Raw genomic sequence first — 16,543 nt, 5'->3', positions numbered from 1 at the left:
ACAAGGATTCTTCCAGCACTTGTAATCTTGTACTAAATAGAATGTGAGGTTTATGAGAACAGGAACCACATTTATCTCTTTCATTGCTATTTCCTCAGTACCTGGCACAGGAAACAAATTCAGACATCATGAAATGAACGAATGCTTTTTAGCTTCAAATGCAGAATAATTTATGTTGATGTCAGAGTCCGGGTCTTACAGTCTTCGTATTCCCAGGGCTTAACACAGTACCTGGGACTGTTTATCGTATTCAGTAAGTACTTAGTTTAATGACTGAATAAATAAATACAGTTTTGAATATCTAAAAGGCATCATAAAATTTTCCTGGACTATTTCATTTTACATGGTCTGACCATTTTATATGGCAACAAGATTTTTTAAATTAGGCTTTATTATATTTACTTACGCGATGACTGCATTTTTTTCAGACGTTTTTTATTGCTAAAATATGGTAAGTAAATAACATACTAATAATATTCTCAAAGCCATGAAGCTCAGACATCTGTGGTTATCAGTGTTAGTTAATTGGCTCCTCAGAATTTCGAAGGACATTGATTTTTATATAAATATAATTTTGTGATATTTTTGTCGTCAAAGAGCTAAGAGGTTGTACTATAAACATCTATGTCTGAAGCCCTCTTTCTGTTGTATTAAAGAGAGTTGTTAATTCCTAACCAATTTAGGTAAATGGTAATACTATCTCCTATCTAGTTCAGAATAAGTAGATCTTTCTCCTTTTTAAAAATTTATGTGTAATTTATACACAATACGCAGATCCTAAGTGTTCTGTCTGATGAGTTCTGACAGTTGTATATACCCCCGTAACCACCGTCCAAAACAATATATCCGGAGTGAATGTTTCTTTCACCTGAGTTCCCTCGTGTCCCTTTACAGTTAATTCCAGCCCTTCGTCCTGAGGCAACCACTTTCTGATTTCTATTACCATATATTAGTTTTGCCATTTTTTGAGCTTTACATAAATGGAACCACACAATATGCACTGTTTCGTGTCTAGCTTTTTTTTGCGCAGCATGATGTTTTTGTAATTCATCCATGTTGCTGAATATCGGTGTTGCTGCACACATCACCAGTCCTTCCCTTTAGAATGTTGAGTTGTATTCCATTATATGAAAATACAACACGTAGTTTATCTGTTCTGTAGCTTATAACTACTGGGTTATTTTCAGAAGATTTGATGTATTGTGAATAAGGCTGCTATGAACATTGTTGAATAGGTGTTTTGATGTTGTTTGTTCTTGTTATTGTTTGTACGTATGTATTTTTCTCTTGAATAAACATGTAGAAATGAGATTGTTCTATTGGATAGATGTATGCTTAACTTTATAAGAAACTATCAAACTTTTAAAAAGTAATTACACCTTTTTCTACTACCATTGGGAATATACAGAGGTTCTAACTGTTCTACATTTTTGTCAGCATTTGCTATTGTCAGTCTTTTTTATTTTGTCCATCCTAGTTGGTATGAAAATGGTATCTCATTGTGGATTAATTTGTCTTTTCCTGATGACTAATGATGTTGAGCATCTTTTCATAGCATATTGGTGATTTGCATATTGGTGACTTGTATATCTTTTTTTATGAAGTGTCAATTCAGATATTTTGCCTATTTTTAGGGGTTGTTTGTCTTTTATTCTTGATTCATAGGAATTCTTTATATATCCTGGATAAGAATCTTTGTCAGATGTATGAGCTACAGATGTTCCCCATTGTGTGGCTTGCCTATTTCTTAATGATATCTTTTGATGAGCAGAAAATTTTTATTTTAGTGAAGTTGGTTTTATCATTTTTTTTTATAGTTAATGTGTTTTGTTTCCTATCTAGGAACCTTTGCCTACCCTTTAGTCTCCATTGTTGAGGGTCCTCAACACCCCCTTCAGTGTCAATAACTCACTAGAAGGACTCACAGAACTCAGAAGAGCTGTTACAGTTACAGCATAGTGTGGCAAAAAGATACAGATCAAAATCAGGAAAGGAAGAAGGTTGGAATCTAGGAGAAACCAAATACAACTTTCTAATTGTCCTCTCCAAACAACTGTAAATACATTTAATGGTTCCCAAAGTGAGGGAAGAGAGGTGAAAAGGGCAAAACTGCCCATCAGGTGGGCATCTCAGAAGTTTATCCTCTTCCATTCTGACATGTTCCCCTACGTCTGACCCTCTAAAGACTCTGTTATTATTATGAACCACAGTTACCTATGGGAGAGATTCATATCCCTCAGATATATTGGGTCAGAAAATAAATTAGTTAAAAACTTCTACTCTGAAAATAGAAACTTCAATATTTATTTCTATAGATATGTCTTGGAGAGTTTGTCTAATGATTTTGTATACCCCGATTAATGCATAATTGCTTATTATTTGTTATCTTAGTAACCAGTGTTATAAATTGTGTTCAGGTCCAATAAGGTAAGCCCCACCCTCTAGCTTATATCAAGGCCAGCTTTTTATCCCTAACAAGCACTGCTCCTTTTGCCCCACATCACATCAACAAAAATTTAATTGCCATATGCTAAATAATCATAGTCTATAGCTGAAAGGAAACATATGTTTCACTTGAAAGACACCTAAGGAATAAGTAATAGCAAGCTAACTTTCATCATTTAGTTTTAATAAAAGCCTATGAAATCTAGAGCTTCTTGAGATGTGGTGAGAGTTCATTTTCTAAGATAACAGATACCTCACAATATGGCAAGCAAATTAGAATTAGATATAAATGTCTTTCATTGAAGCACATTTGATGTACTCAGCTTCAAAGTTAAATAAATTAAAGAAAGTTGGAAAACTCATTTTACAGAATTCGAAGCCTTCAACTTATAGAATTTGTAAGTATAAGTACATCATGAATGTTAGTTGAGATATTAGAATCATCTTGAAAAGTACTATGTTGCTACCCTGACAACTGTTTTAAATTTATGAATAAAAGACTGAAGTCTATAAGCATGAAAGAAAGAAATATGAACCTTAATTCATTCAGGATAGGTCAATAATGATAGACTAGAAAAATACAGGAATGCAAAGAAAATATTGTTTCTGTCCAAAAACCAGTCACATTTTTATGTATAATATTTATATTATATATTAATGATATCAATTTATATTATATATTGTAATATATTTTATATATGTGTTATCAATTTACTTTGACTACTTTTTGCACTTAAGAAAATAATTTTAAAATAAGTTATATGTTTTTATGGTGGAATAAAAGTATAGGTAGATTGAGGTGAGAAAATGATAGAAGATGGGGAGACTATGATAGAAAGAAAAAGGAAAAGAATGGAGAAAAAGGGTCTTGGAAAAAAAGATGAACTTAGAAGGAAGGAGTGGCAAAATGAACAGAATACAAACTGAGAGTAGGAATGAGGAAGCTGGACAAACGGGCCCCTCAGTCTGGAGATGGGGTTTGGTCAGCATTCTTCACAGGCCTAGACTAGTGTACAGGCCTCTATTTATACTCTTCTCAGCAGTATAATGAACGAGAGGGTAGTAGAAGCCATTTGGCACAGATTGTAAACTCTTAGAGTTGGAAAGGGTCTTTCTTTTAACCCCACCTCTCACTCATGCCAGGACTTGGAAGCCTGTTTATCTGAAGATGAAATGTCAGTCTCTACTTAACACAGTTCCAGAAACGAACACTCACTATTTTAAACGGAGCCTATTAAATCATTAGAAAGAATTTCCTGTGTCATAGCTTTTTAACTGTCTTCTGTTACTTTTTGTAACTTTCAAAACTCATTTCATCTTTTGAAGCCATGCAAAAAAAGACTCCTTTCCCTCATGACAGCCCGCACCATATTGAAGGACTTACTCCTCAGCTATTTCAGCCATTTTACTTCCAGCATAATTTTTTCTTTTCTTTCTTTCTTTCTTTTTTTGACGGCAGAAAAGAGAAGCTTTATTAGAAGGGAAAGTATACTTCCAGATGTGGAAGCGGGCCTGAGCAAGAGAGACATGGCCCAAAAGGCCCAGCATAATTTTCATATCTCGATTTTATAAGTACAAAACTCAATTCTGCCAGAAATTAACGTATCACCAATAGCTGTCTCCCATAATTGTACAGTTATCTCCTGCAATGTAGTAACTCATCTAGTATTGTTAGTCACATATTTATGTTTGCTATTAAAGGATAATAATATATCTACTATCTGTCAAAACTATATTTACTTTAGAGGATAAGTTCACAGGGTACAAAACTTGGGTTGGTAGTTTTTTCTCTCAACGCTTTATTCTCTCCATTCTCTTCTTGCTTGCATGGTTTCTGAGGAGAAGATGAATGTGATTCTTATCCTTGCTCCTCTGTAGGTAAGGTGTTTTTTTGCCTCTGGTTTCTTGCAGGTTTTTTTTTTTTTTAATCTGTGATTTTCTGTAGTTAAAAAATAATACGATTCAGTATAATGTTTTTGGCATTTACCCTGCCTGCTGTTTTCTGAGCTTCCAGGATCTGTAGTTTGGTGTCTGACATTAATTTGGGGAAATTCTCAGGATTATTGTTTCAAATATTTCTTCTGTTCCTTTCTCTTTTTCCCCTTCTGATATTCCCATCATGTGTATATTTATACCTTTTATAGTTATCCCACAGTTCCTTGATGTTTTTTTTTCTTTCTTTTTTTCTGCTGTTTTTTAATTAGAGGATTTAGTTAGGGAAATCTCAACTTTAGAGATTCTTTCCTCTCATCTGTGTTGACTCTACTAATAAATCAATCAAAGAATTCTTTATTTCATTATTTTTTACACCTATCATTTCTTTTTTTCTTCTTCTTCTTCTTAGAATTTCCTCCTTTCTGCTTACATTTCCCATCCGTTCATGGAGTCTCCTTTACCCATTAGACCCCTTAGCATTTTAATCATAGTTCTTTTAAATTCCCACTCCAATAATTCCAACATCCCTGCTGTATCTAAGTCCAATTTTGATGTTTGCTTACTCTCTTCAAACTGTGTTTTTTGTATTTTTATTATGTCTTTTTTGGGAGGGCAAGGCAGGGGGAGTATAGTTGGACATGATATAGTGGGCAAAAGGAACTGCTATAAATACACCTTTGTTAATGTGGTGATAAAATGTGGAAGGAGAGGAAGCATTCTATGGTCCTGTGATTAGGTCTCAGTGTTTCAGTGAGCCTGTGCTTCTGGACTGTGGACTTCATACATGCCTCTCAGCCTCCTTCCCCAACTTAGTGGGGACAGGATGTCCAGAGGGGGCTGAGATTGGATATTTTCCTGCCCTTAGGTCAGTAAGGCTCTGGTAAAACCCCAGCAGGCTAGACTATCCTGAGGGAAGGCCTCATTAAGTCCAGAGTACCCTAGTGTTTTCAAAATGGTTCCTTTTGCACTCCCCCTGCTGGAAGCACCAGGAAATAAAACTCACAGAGATGTGGGCTGCCCCCAACTCACAAATGGGTCCCTTTGGAGTTTTCATCTCTCAGATTTGTCCACACTGAGCCTCTAGCCATTTGATGACTGCAGTTCAGATTTCCCTGCCTCAGTACTGGTCCCCATGGGTTTCTTTCTGTTCATGGGTTTAATAAGTTGTGTATGTATCTGCAGTTACCTGTCAGTCTCTCCAATTTGGGGATAGCAGTTTGCTCTGTGACCTCAGTTCTTTTATGGATCTAAGAAAAAGTTGTTGGGTTTTGTTTGTTTGTTACTTGTTAGGGTAGAGTAGAAACTTCCAAGCTTCTTACATGCCAGACTAGAAACCAGAAGTTCACTTATCTAGTATTAATGCAGCCCAAGAATCTTATTTTTCTTCAGCAACATCCCTGTGGGTTCATATTAGGATTATAGACCAAACCAAACATTAATGTTTGGGAGTTTTATTTTTTTCATTTGAACTCATATTAACCTATTAATCTAGTCTCTCTGTAATGTGCAATGGTAAAACGTTTAAGTGTATAAGCTTTTATTTATCTTTGTTAAATTTTTTCTGTTTAATTCATTTCTCATGCTAGCCTATTGAGATTGTTTTAAATTTCAATGATTTTATCTGATAAATTAGGTGTCTCTGAAGCCTTTGGTCTTAAATTCAATAAGCATACATTCTCCTTCTTCTTGTAGGATTTTCTATCTAAAAGGGACCCAAATTTATCATATAGTTTACCCTTCTTGGTTTAAAAATAAGGAACTCAGGTCTAGGCAGCAAGCTAAATAACTGTCCCATATTATACATTTGCTCATTGACAGAAAATTATGACCTTGGAAAAAAGGACTGCTGAGCAGGCTTGTGAACCAAATCTGAGACACGTATTACCAGGAGCGTTTGGTGGGTGGTGGAACATTCAGCCATACACTTGAGGCACAGATATTCAGTCATAACCGAGCATGCATATCCTTCATTACATCCACTGGCACTAACATACCTTGATAAAATCTAACAGACCTTTACACTACAGGCAAGAAATAAAGTTGCCTTAGGATGACTTGTTCTTAGTGAACCATACTGGCTAATTGTAATAAACTACAACAACCATTTCCAAGTAATTGGTAAAAATATTTGTATAAGCCAGTCTTATTTTCTAGTTCACAGTTTCTACAATCCTCTTGAAAAATCAAAATAACTTCCCAACTTCCATTCTTCTGCTATTTCTATTTCTATTCAATAAACAAAATGAGTAGTATATTGAAACACAAACCCAACCCTCTGAAATTTTAAAATGTAGCTAAATAACAGTTAAGTCAACAGACTATTTAGAAAATGTGAGGAGAAACATTGATGCTATTGCTATAAATCAGATGCAGATGTATAGCTTTAAATGCTTTTATTTGGAAAGAGAGGAAATGAATAAGTGAATGAATGGGCGAGTGAATGAATGAATCAAGCATTCAACCTTTGGGAACATAAGGAAAAAATAATAAGAAAAATATAAATTAGAATATGGAGAAAAATAATTAAAAATAAATTGAAAATGCATTCTTTGACAAAAATAAAAACTAGCATCTAACAAAATTTTTTTGCAAAAAGTGAAATATTAGACACTTAATATCAGACTTAAAAAATTATAAGTAAAAAGGAAATAAACCAGCTGGTGTCATGATTTGGATACCAGGAGAGGAAAAGCTGTAGAGAATTTTTACAGAAGTGATAATGATAATGTCTTTTTTAAAAAGCTTTGGAGAGATTTTAGAAGTTGAATGAAAACAGCTCATGATTCTGGCAATTAAGAAGGCTTTGGAGAGTCTAGAAGTTCTTTCAGTAGAGTGTAGGTTAAAAAGCCAAGATGCGAGAGATCAAGTGGGTAGTTAGAGAGTAGGAAAAGGCAGCAAGTCACCCATTTTTAGAGTTTCAGAAACTGAACAAAAGCAAACTACAGTGAAGCCAGGTTGAGTTCTTCTACAGGTATTTTGAATGATTCTTGGATCTTCAGGAAAATGCCCTTTGTTACTGATTTGACTTGCTAAATCAGGTTATGCCAAAAGTAATTTCTTGGCACAATTTTAAAATAATCCCTCCTAGATGGTACTTTTTCAGCTAAAAGCATGTGGTGTACAATAGTAATGAAATACTTCAATTACACAGAATTTGTTACTCATTCGATTTGGTATCTAATATCTCGTTAACTCCAAAGTTCTCTATTTCAACACTATTTACACATTGCACTCCATCTTTAATCCAATCCAGTCCTATCCTCACTCTCTATCAGATCTCTGACAACTGCATTAATTTTCATTAATTTAGCACGCTTAACTTAATAGTATACATCATGGGCAATAATGGTTGTTGCAAATCATTTAGTATTTGTGAAAATGCTGCTACTAATATTTAAGATCTCTATTAGCTAACTTTGACATAAAAATTGGCATGCCTGAAAAACAAACTATGGACAGCTTGCTTTCCTTAGAAGTACATGGCTTACAATTGTTTATATCCGAAAATACATAGAGCCATTTTCAATAGCTGTTTTATAAAAAATATATATATATATATTCTTATAGAAGCTATGGGTGGTGAATGAAGGAAATTGGTTAAAAACAAAAAAGTGTTCAAAAAAAAGGAAAATAGTGCTCATCTCCTTTTAAGAGCTATTCAGATGAAAAATTGCTCGGCATGAGCTTGATCTATATGTTTTTTTGTGGTTATTAGTAGTAATGAAGATGCATTAACTGTATTCTCTTGATAATGCTCCAGCAGTTTCTTAGTACTTTTATCAACATATAAATTTTACAACTGGCAATATGGGAATTTGACTAGTACATTTTTGTTTATAAAAAAAGGGTAACATTATAACGTCTTCATATCTGTGAATTATGAATTGTGACTTGCAAAGAATCAGAACTAAAACGCAGTAGAACCTCAGTATTATAGCAGCTCTTCTTTCTCCTTCCACTCACGAGCACTGGGGATGCACGCAGGCTGCTGAGCGGGACACGGCACCAGAGGCGAAGGCCTTCTTAATCTAGAATTTATGAGTTCTTTTCATTTCATTCATTCTCTTTCACAACGAACATGCATTCAGTGCTTTCCATGTTGTTAAGCTGTAGTATCCGTCGATTGAGAACGCTCTCCTTCCTAAGGAAGCAGCAGAAAACAAAGCAAGCGGTGCATAATCACCGTATATCCTTTTCTCTATTAGGAGATGACATTTTTGATAATTTTTGGAAGGATATTAAATAGCCCAATTCTTTAAAGATGAGACTCGATGCAGAATCATTTGAAAAAAAATTATTTTTTCACATTTCGTTGAGTTATAAATGAATAGATCTTTTATTTTATAAAGCTGAATTCCCGGTTTTAAATTTGATTTGTCCTAGTTCCAAAGCAATGTAAGTCTCCAATACCTAGCCCATAATATTAGCTTGTACCATTAGAGCAAATTTTATGGAAGGAAGAGGCATAGTGTTCTTCTCTTTTTATTATAGAAATGTGGATCAGCTCAGTTTTAGAGTTATATGTGGTAATGGCAAGGATACGGCTATCATATAAAAAGTAGGAGAATTACTATGTAAATGCTGCCAGATAGATCGGAGAGAAGAAAATGATAGTAAAATTCAAGTTAACTAAAATCAAATAAGTGGATCCCTCAACCCTGATTTTCAGTTTCCTGCTTTTATGATAAAGAAGCACTATTTGAGGAAATAAGCTTCTATTAATGATTTGGGCAATAAAAATGTATCAGTATTGCCTTGGAGTTGGATTACCTCTAACAACTAAAGTAATTTATAACTGGTCTTCAAGATACTAGCCCTAGAATACTTCAAGGTTATAAATCATTTTGGAAGTAAGTATTCATTTAACAAATGTCTTATTTGGTGTCCTCTGTTTGCCAGACAGTTATAACACAGGTGCTGGCAAACCATGGAAGCCGAGAAAAGTTTTTAAAGGGAGGGGAGTGCTTAAGGGAGTTAATTGCTGCTGAGCTATAGAGTAAAATAAGAAAGGATTTTTGGCTCTGCAATGCAGAAGTCATTGGTGACTTAGAGGAGAGGATTCAGAGCAATGGCAAGGGGGCCACGACCAGACTTTGCGCCAAAGACTGAGAAAGCAGAAGTGGCAGTTAAAAGACCCTTTTGAAAAAAACTTGTTTTGTGGAAGGATAGAAGTGGAATGGTAACTAGCAAGAAGTGAGGGTTCGAAGGAGAAGTTAGTGCGCGCGCACGTGCGCACACACACACACACACACACTCCATGGTTGTATGCTAGTGAGAGTGATATAGCAGAAGAGAAAATGATGATGCAGGAGAGGGAGATGCAGGAGCAACCATCTGGAAAGGTCAGAGGAGACGGGATCCACCATAGGAATTGACAGGCCGGCCATGGCTCAGAGCAGGAGCTCTCCTTCCACTGTAGCTGGTGAGAAGACAGAGCAAGGCAGGTGCACTGATGTTTAACATATTGATAAAACACCTGTTTGTGTTAGGCAGTGACAGTACAGCGGAGAGACAAAGATCCTTGTCTTCATGAAACTTTTCTTCTAGTAAAAGGGGGTTAGAGGAAGTAGGCAAATAGTAACCAAATTACTTAGTATGTCAGGTGATGCCAAGTGCTATCAAGAAAAATAAAGCAGGGGAGTGGGGAAGGAGCATGTGGAGTGCTGGGCGGGTGGTATTGCTGAGGATGAGTTGCAATTCTCATGAGCTGAGCACTTCATGTAACTTCTGTGAACTTACTTTGTGACCCTCAGACACATTGATTTTTCAAAATCAGATTAAATGTGACCTAGTACCCACATTCCAGGGCTTGTGGCAAACCTGCTCCCAACCTCATTCCACAGGCGCCCCTTCTATGAGTGGACCAAGACTTGCCCAGCCCTTTACGTCTCCTCTATAGTCCTCATAGGTTTTAATCATACATTTATTTATGTAATTATTTGATTAATATACTTCATCCTTAGTAGACTAGAAGCTCCCAAAAGATAGACCCTGTTTGTTGAATGAATGAATGAATGAATGAATAGTATAAAGACTATTTCCATAAGCTACATTTTTAAGAATCTTGTTATTCTGTGGTCACTTTTAAGTTTTCACTTCTCACTTCGTGTAGCTGATATAGTAAGTGGCCGTTTTTGAAGCAGGTAAAGTGTGTTTTTATACCAATGGAGTATGTGAAACAGTGTAAATATAGTTATCTTCTAATTTAAATAATGTCTCTCCACCAATTTTTTTTTTCTTGTATAGGACCAATGCCAAAGGCGCTCCTCTGAATATAAATAAGGTATCTAATAGCCTGATTAATTTTGGAAGGAAGTTGATTTCTCCAGCAATGGCCCCAGGCAGCGCGGGTGGCCCAGGAGGCAATAGTAGTAGCTCCTCCACTGCCGGGGTTCCCACCAGGATGTTAGCAGAGGCTCCCAGGCATCATCTGCAGCAGCAGCAGCAGCAGCAGCAGCAACAGCAGCAACAGCAGCAGCAGCAGCAGCAGCAGCAGCAGCAGCAGCAGCAGCAGAGGCTGATGAAATCAGAAAGCATGCCAGTGCAGTTGAATAAAGGTAAGGAACAAGTACTAGTAAATCTAAAGAAAACAATCCCAGTATAGCCTGGGATTTTTTCACCTCCCTGGGAGAAACCAACCACTAAGAAATAGAAATTAATGCAAAACTTAATTTTTAAAAATTAGATCCTGTATAAGTCAAAATATCAGATACTGTACTATTCTTAGTTAAGAACATGAGGTAATTTGTTAAGGTTTTTAAAAACATTTATATCCTAGTATACTTGCATTTGAGTCCTGTGGATGCCCATAGAGTATGGCACGAACTGTCACAACACAGAACTTGAAACCAGTTGACTCTGCTCTCTAACTTGTGTAATAATGCTTCTGACTAGTAGAGAATCTGAAATGGTGAGTTCCAGTACCATGGGCTTTACTAGTCACAGCATGCATCTGTACAGTTGGTTTGGAGGAAGCATGCCACTAGGCTTGCAGTCACTCATCATCGAGCTGTTTTACCTCTGCAGTGTACAAACTTAACAGTTATATAGAGCCTTAAGAGGGGAAAAAAGCTAAACAGAATCTCAAGCAGCCAAAGTTAGTGCCTGAGTCCACGCACTAAAGGTTAGAACTATAGAATGTGAGAGCAGAGGAAACGAGAGATGACCCGATCCAAATCTCTCATTTAATGAGTGCCGGCACTACAGTTGGTACTGCTGTTAGTGGTACTCTTGCTGCTGGGACTCAAAGAAGCTCATTTCTATTTCACAGCCTCTCCAGTGCTTCACCTCCCTCATGTATTTTATTCCTAAGAGAGCCCTTCAGGTTCTTAGTCAGAACCTTTATCCTCTTAATTTCCACCTATTTACAGAGACATAGGTATTAAGTGTACCCCTATCCATAGCAGATTAGAAATAGCTACATTTATTTCTAGTGGTGGGACTCTGCTAGCTATACTATAGAAGCAAGAAAAAGTAACATGATGGCAGAAAGTCTTCAAAAATCATTCCTAAGACCTCACAAAGCATAGAGTCTGTGCCCATTTAATTTGAGGGCACATATCCTGATGCATGCATTGTGCGTGTCTTAAAAGGATCCCTGTATTTTACCATGTTCAATGACTGGAGTTGACAGTAACAATAGCAATACTGAGTCAGTAATAAGAGTCAGTAATAAGACCTTAAACCATGTTCCATATACTCTGTTTAAGAAGACTGCATCCAAAATTATTATAATTTTAAATTACTGGCATTTAAATTTGTAAACTTAAGTTAAATGGGCTTTATTCCCCAATGATACAAAATAATGAGTATTATTCAATGAGCATGTGTGTGTGCTTCCATTAGTCGCATCACGTTATCTGTCATTGCCTATATGAAGTATTAGGCTTTATATATTAGTATTCAAATTTCTATTAAAATACTCAATTTACCTATGTCTCATTTAAAATTACTTTTTTTTTAATGTAGAGCTATCACACATGATTTAAAGAAAAGGAGAGTTCAGATCGTTAACACATTGTAAATGTATTTTAATGCCAGGAGACATGCCCACTTACAGAATGGAAATGAATGTTATTTTATATATTTCTTAATTGTACTGTTTTATTGTTCTAAACAAATATGATTTCAATATTGCTTTGATAACAAGCTGTAGTCAGTAGTAATTCTAACTGATGGCAGGCAAATGAGTCAGAGAATCTCTTAATGCTGTAGCTTAAATTTTCTGAGGAACCAAGCCAAATGACTCTAGAAATATAAAGTTGTGTCTCTAAGGAAATGTCAAGTATTAATATCACAGTAAGTGCGAAAGGAAGCACACAAGGATGGAACAATTGATGAAAACTAAGTCCCCAGTTATAAGAAGACAACAGCACGCTTAAGCAGAGTATTTGGAACACGGGTATCACTAGAGCATTTAGTAACTGATCCCCATGCTGAAAGAAAGTGGTCTTGTTTGGCAGCTCTTCTGTCTCTTTATTTCTGGTCTGTTCTTCTCATGTCAGTCCACAAAAAGCTTGTTTACCTTCATATTAAAGATAAATATTCCTGCTAATGCCCCTCCCCACATAAAGGCTTGAATAAAATAGATTAAAAGGCAAAGAAGACAGTGCATACATATAGAAGCTAGTGTGGGTGGATGCTCTTCCTTCATTCACTCACCAATGAACAGTAAGGCGAATCCTGAAGTTTTCCGACCCTTCGTTTCCTCACCCTGAAATCAGAGGTTTGAACTGATCCCTAAGGAGTCCCCCAGCTCCAGAAATCTATGATTCCAGATATATTTGTTAACCCTACGATGAGAAATACTTCTCCAACATTGGTTCTTTAACGTGGTGCTTCCCACAAGTATCCTGCTGCGCTGTGACACCAACAAATCTTCATGTGTGTCACGGATTTGTATAGTTTAGTGAGCACAATATTTAGTCTGTCAGGAGGCTTGTGTTAGAATATGACTTCTAACTATTTCAGAACAGAATCATCTACTTGGTGCCTTTGAGGAAAGATAATATAATAGCCTTTTTAGTGTACTCTGCTGGAAAATTTGAAAGTTGTTTTGAAAAATGGTTGTTTATAAAGATGAAAATGCTTATGGTTTTTATAGGTTAGTTAACTCACAATTATTTTTGCTTATATAGGGAGAGAGTTCTGTGGAAAGAACAAAATTCCTGTATATGTTGCTTGAAATGCATTCTGTAATTCGTATATGTGTTGGGGGTGGGGGGAGGGTCGTAAAGGAAGGAAGAAGCACAGATGTTCCTCCATAATTTTCCTGGTGATATTTAATATGAAAATTAGTTTTCAGTCTCTAAATATACACTAATAGGTGATCCAGAAGCAGCAGAGTAAAATGGGTAGCAAACATAGAATTGAAAATCTCTTTCAAATATAGAGAAAATAGGCACACCGTTATTCAGTGAATAGAGAGTTAACTAAATTATGAAAATTCTGGACCTGATAAGTTCCACTAAAAGCTGTTTATCACTTATTTGAAATATTTATAGATTTTATTACAGTTATAGGAGAATATAAATATATGTACTGTTAATTGATGGAGTGATATAATTACAACCCAGTGATTTCCAAATGAGCTGGTCATGCCCTAAGTCATAATTGCAGCAAGTGGTCAAGGCACTGAGGGTATGTTATTTAATTCAAAAGTAGGTTTTTTACTATTGTATAAAAACTACAAAGGAAGCAAATCTATTAATCATACATTAGCATACATAGAAAATATGGTGCCTTTAAGAAGGCTCGTTTTTCAGCCTGTTAATCTCAAAATAACATAGGCTTCAAAGGATTATTCCTTCTGTTGACAGTGACTGCTTAATGTTGAACTTTGTCATCCAGGAAGGAAATTAAAGAAGCAACAAGTTTACTTTCTAACTGTACCTCAGTTCTTCGCAGAATTTCTTACCTGTGTTGCTCGTTTTCCTTTGTTTCCTGTGTTTCTTAAAATGTACTCCTTTTCCCCCAGTTCTTTTGTCTATTTTTTGAATTCGAACACTCCTTTATTTTAAGCATTTACTACAGGTCCAATTTGTAAACGAAATCACGCCTATAATAAGTATATCAAGTTTAAAGGGTATGCAGTTCACAGATTTATTTTTACATGTTGACATTTATAAGTACATGTGGTAACTTTTGAAATCTTTTCAATACTTAATGTGAAATTAGAACTTGTTTAGGTCTTTATCTGATCACTGAAGAAATTGGTTTCAAATTTAGTTAAAAATAAATTGTGTCTTTTATAGGAGGAAATTGATTTCAAAAGAATGCTTTTTCTTAATAAATGCATATGTCTTTTGGATAAAGAATTTTTTAAAATATACATATATAAAATCACACTAAAAATTGTAACATAATGAAATTTCAGCAAAATTTTTTGATTGCTAAAGTTTCCTCTACTTTAAACTGATAGAAACTTGTTCAATACATTATTAGAAATGTGGGGGTTTTTTGTTTTCCATTAAGAAAAACCTACACAAAACCTTTTTAAGAAACACTTTTTAAAAAATATTTCCCTTTAAAAATATTTATATTAATTTTCATGAGATTGCACTGTATTTTGTTTTACTTTTAGTAATTAGATTGATAAATGTATTACAACATTAAGTATGAAAGAAAACTTGATCATTTTTTTCCTTTTTATGAAATCTAATTATTTTTTCTTATGAAATGCAGGCGATGTAGTTACAGGAAGCGATGCTCAGGTTTCTGTTCCTGTCCAGACTCTAACTGACCTCCAAGGTACAGTTACCATGGCAACGTACTATATCTCTTTGCCTGCAGTATTATCATTGCCTACTCCAAAACTCCATTTTCCTTTTTGCCCACCCTCCATTCATACTGTCTATCAGTTCACTACCATTGTTCAGCCACTGAGTGGCACTGTTGTTTAGAACAAAAGTCCCCTCTCATGCCATACCTTGGTGATGTCAAATCTGGCTGTGATGTGGATTTTCTATTAAGTTTGTACCAGCTTCTTTCCTTGCAAAATATGGTCACTATATTTTGTGGTTATTTTAACATTACATTTTATTTGGTAGCTCACACCGAGGTGTTCTTTTGGTTGCATAGGTGCTTTGTGACAGTAACTGACAAATCAGTTCTGAGATTAGACGATTTAATATGCTGTCTGTATGCATATAAATGTATGTATTAACCAGAGTACTTGCTTTATTTTACCTAAAAGAATTATGGTTTGATTTCAAAGTAAGTTTTTAAGTAAAAGCTTTGTATTATGAATCACATTAATAGAAAGTTCAGTGTGACAAATCTCCGTATCAGTAACTGGCAATGATAAAAAATAAAAAGATAACATTTTACTATCATATTCATTTGTTCAAAAATCTAGGGGAAAAATTTCGTTTAAGAAATACAAAATAATTGTAATCTATATTCTGTATCTTCTGTGGAATTTAAAAACAAATGTGTAAAATTGCTTCATTAATCTTTTATTATGTAATCTTTTAGCTAAAATATGCTAGAGGATTTCTGTATTAAGTGGAAGCCTCGACTAAGAATCTTTCAAATTCAGACTGAAAATATAGCAGAATTAATTGAAATTCACATCATGTTTTCCTTAATTTAAAATATCCACATAATATAGTCATGCTAGTAGTATTAAAATACTAATAATGATATGTTTTCATAACATCTGTGCTTTTTAATAAATTAACAGAAAAGAATATATTGCTATTAGAAAATGAGTAGTCTGTTGGCTTAGCATCTTAAAAAAACACGTGTACACTATTGCAATAGAGGGATGTGACCTTCTATATATAGGTTTGTGTTTCACAAGTGCAGTTTCTGGCTGTATTCTGGTAATTGAACCAGCTGACCTTTAAGGGCCTTTTCAGCTCAGGGACTCCATGAGGAGCTGCTGTTGACTCTTCTTGGTGTCTGTTAAGTGATACAAAGGGATGCAGTAGCATGGAAATAGAAAAGGCAGATAATCTCCAAATGATTTCTCTTCAGCCTTGTCAGTTATTACAGTTAAGTAAATATTGATGAGATCATCCGAGATGGTGAGAATTAATAGGACTTAAACTTGTTTCCTGAAATTAAAACCTGAGCTCCCCAGGCAACTCTTTACCAAGTGTTTTGTTATCCCAAAGTAGTTTGCTACCTTATTAACTTAGTTTACTGCAGAGTAGATCTT

At 35.1% G+C, this 16,543-nt stretch overlaps 1 protein-coding gene across 6 annotated transcripts in view; it reads left to right on the top strand.

The window, feature by feature from the left end:
• The window catches only part of TBC1D5 (TBC1 domain family member 5), a 463,234-nt gene that overhangs the window by 384,797 nt on the left and 61,894 nt on the right, over nt 1–16,543 (top strand). For 5 of the 6 annotated variants that reach the window (XM_016129292.2, XM_016129294.2, XM_016129298.2 and 2 more), the window contains 2 exons: nt 10,627–10,937; nt 15,064–15,129. In XM_016129292.2, coding sequence (XP_015984778.2) covers nt 10,627–10,937; nt 15,064–15,129 — 377 coding nt within the window. The remainder of the gene's footprint in view (nt 1–10,626; nt 10,938–15,063; nt 15,130–16,543) is intronic. The other variant, XM_016129299.2, reaches the window with a different exon arrangement.

The sequence above is a fragment of the Rousettus aegyptiacus genome, unplaced genomic scaffold (genome assembly GCF_014176215.1).
Source record: "Rousettus aegyptiacus isolate mRouAeg1 unplaced genomic scaffold, mRouAeg1.p scaffold_m13_p_4, whole genome shotgun sequence".
NCBI classification, from domain to species: domain Eukaryota; kingdom Metazoa; phylum Chordata; class Mammalia; order Chiroptera; family Pteropodidae; genus Rousettus; species Rousettus aegyptiacus.
This window is presented reverse-complemented; position numbering and strand designations above follow the sequence as displayed.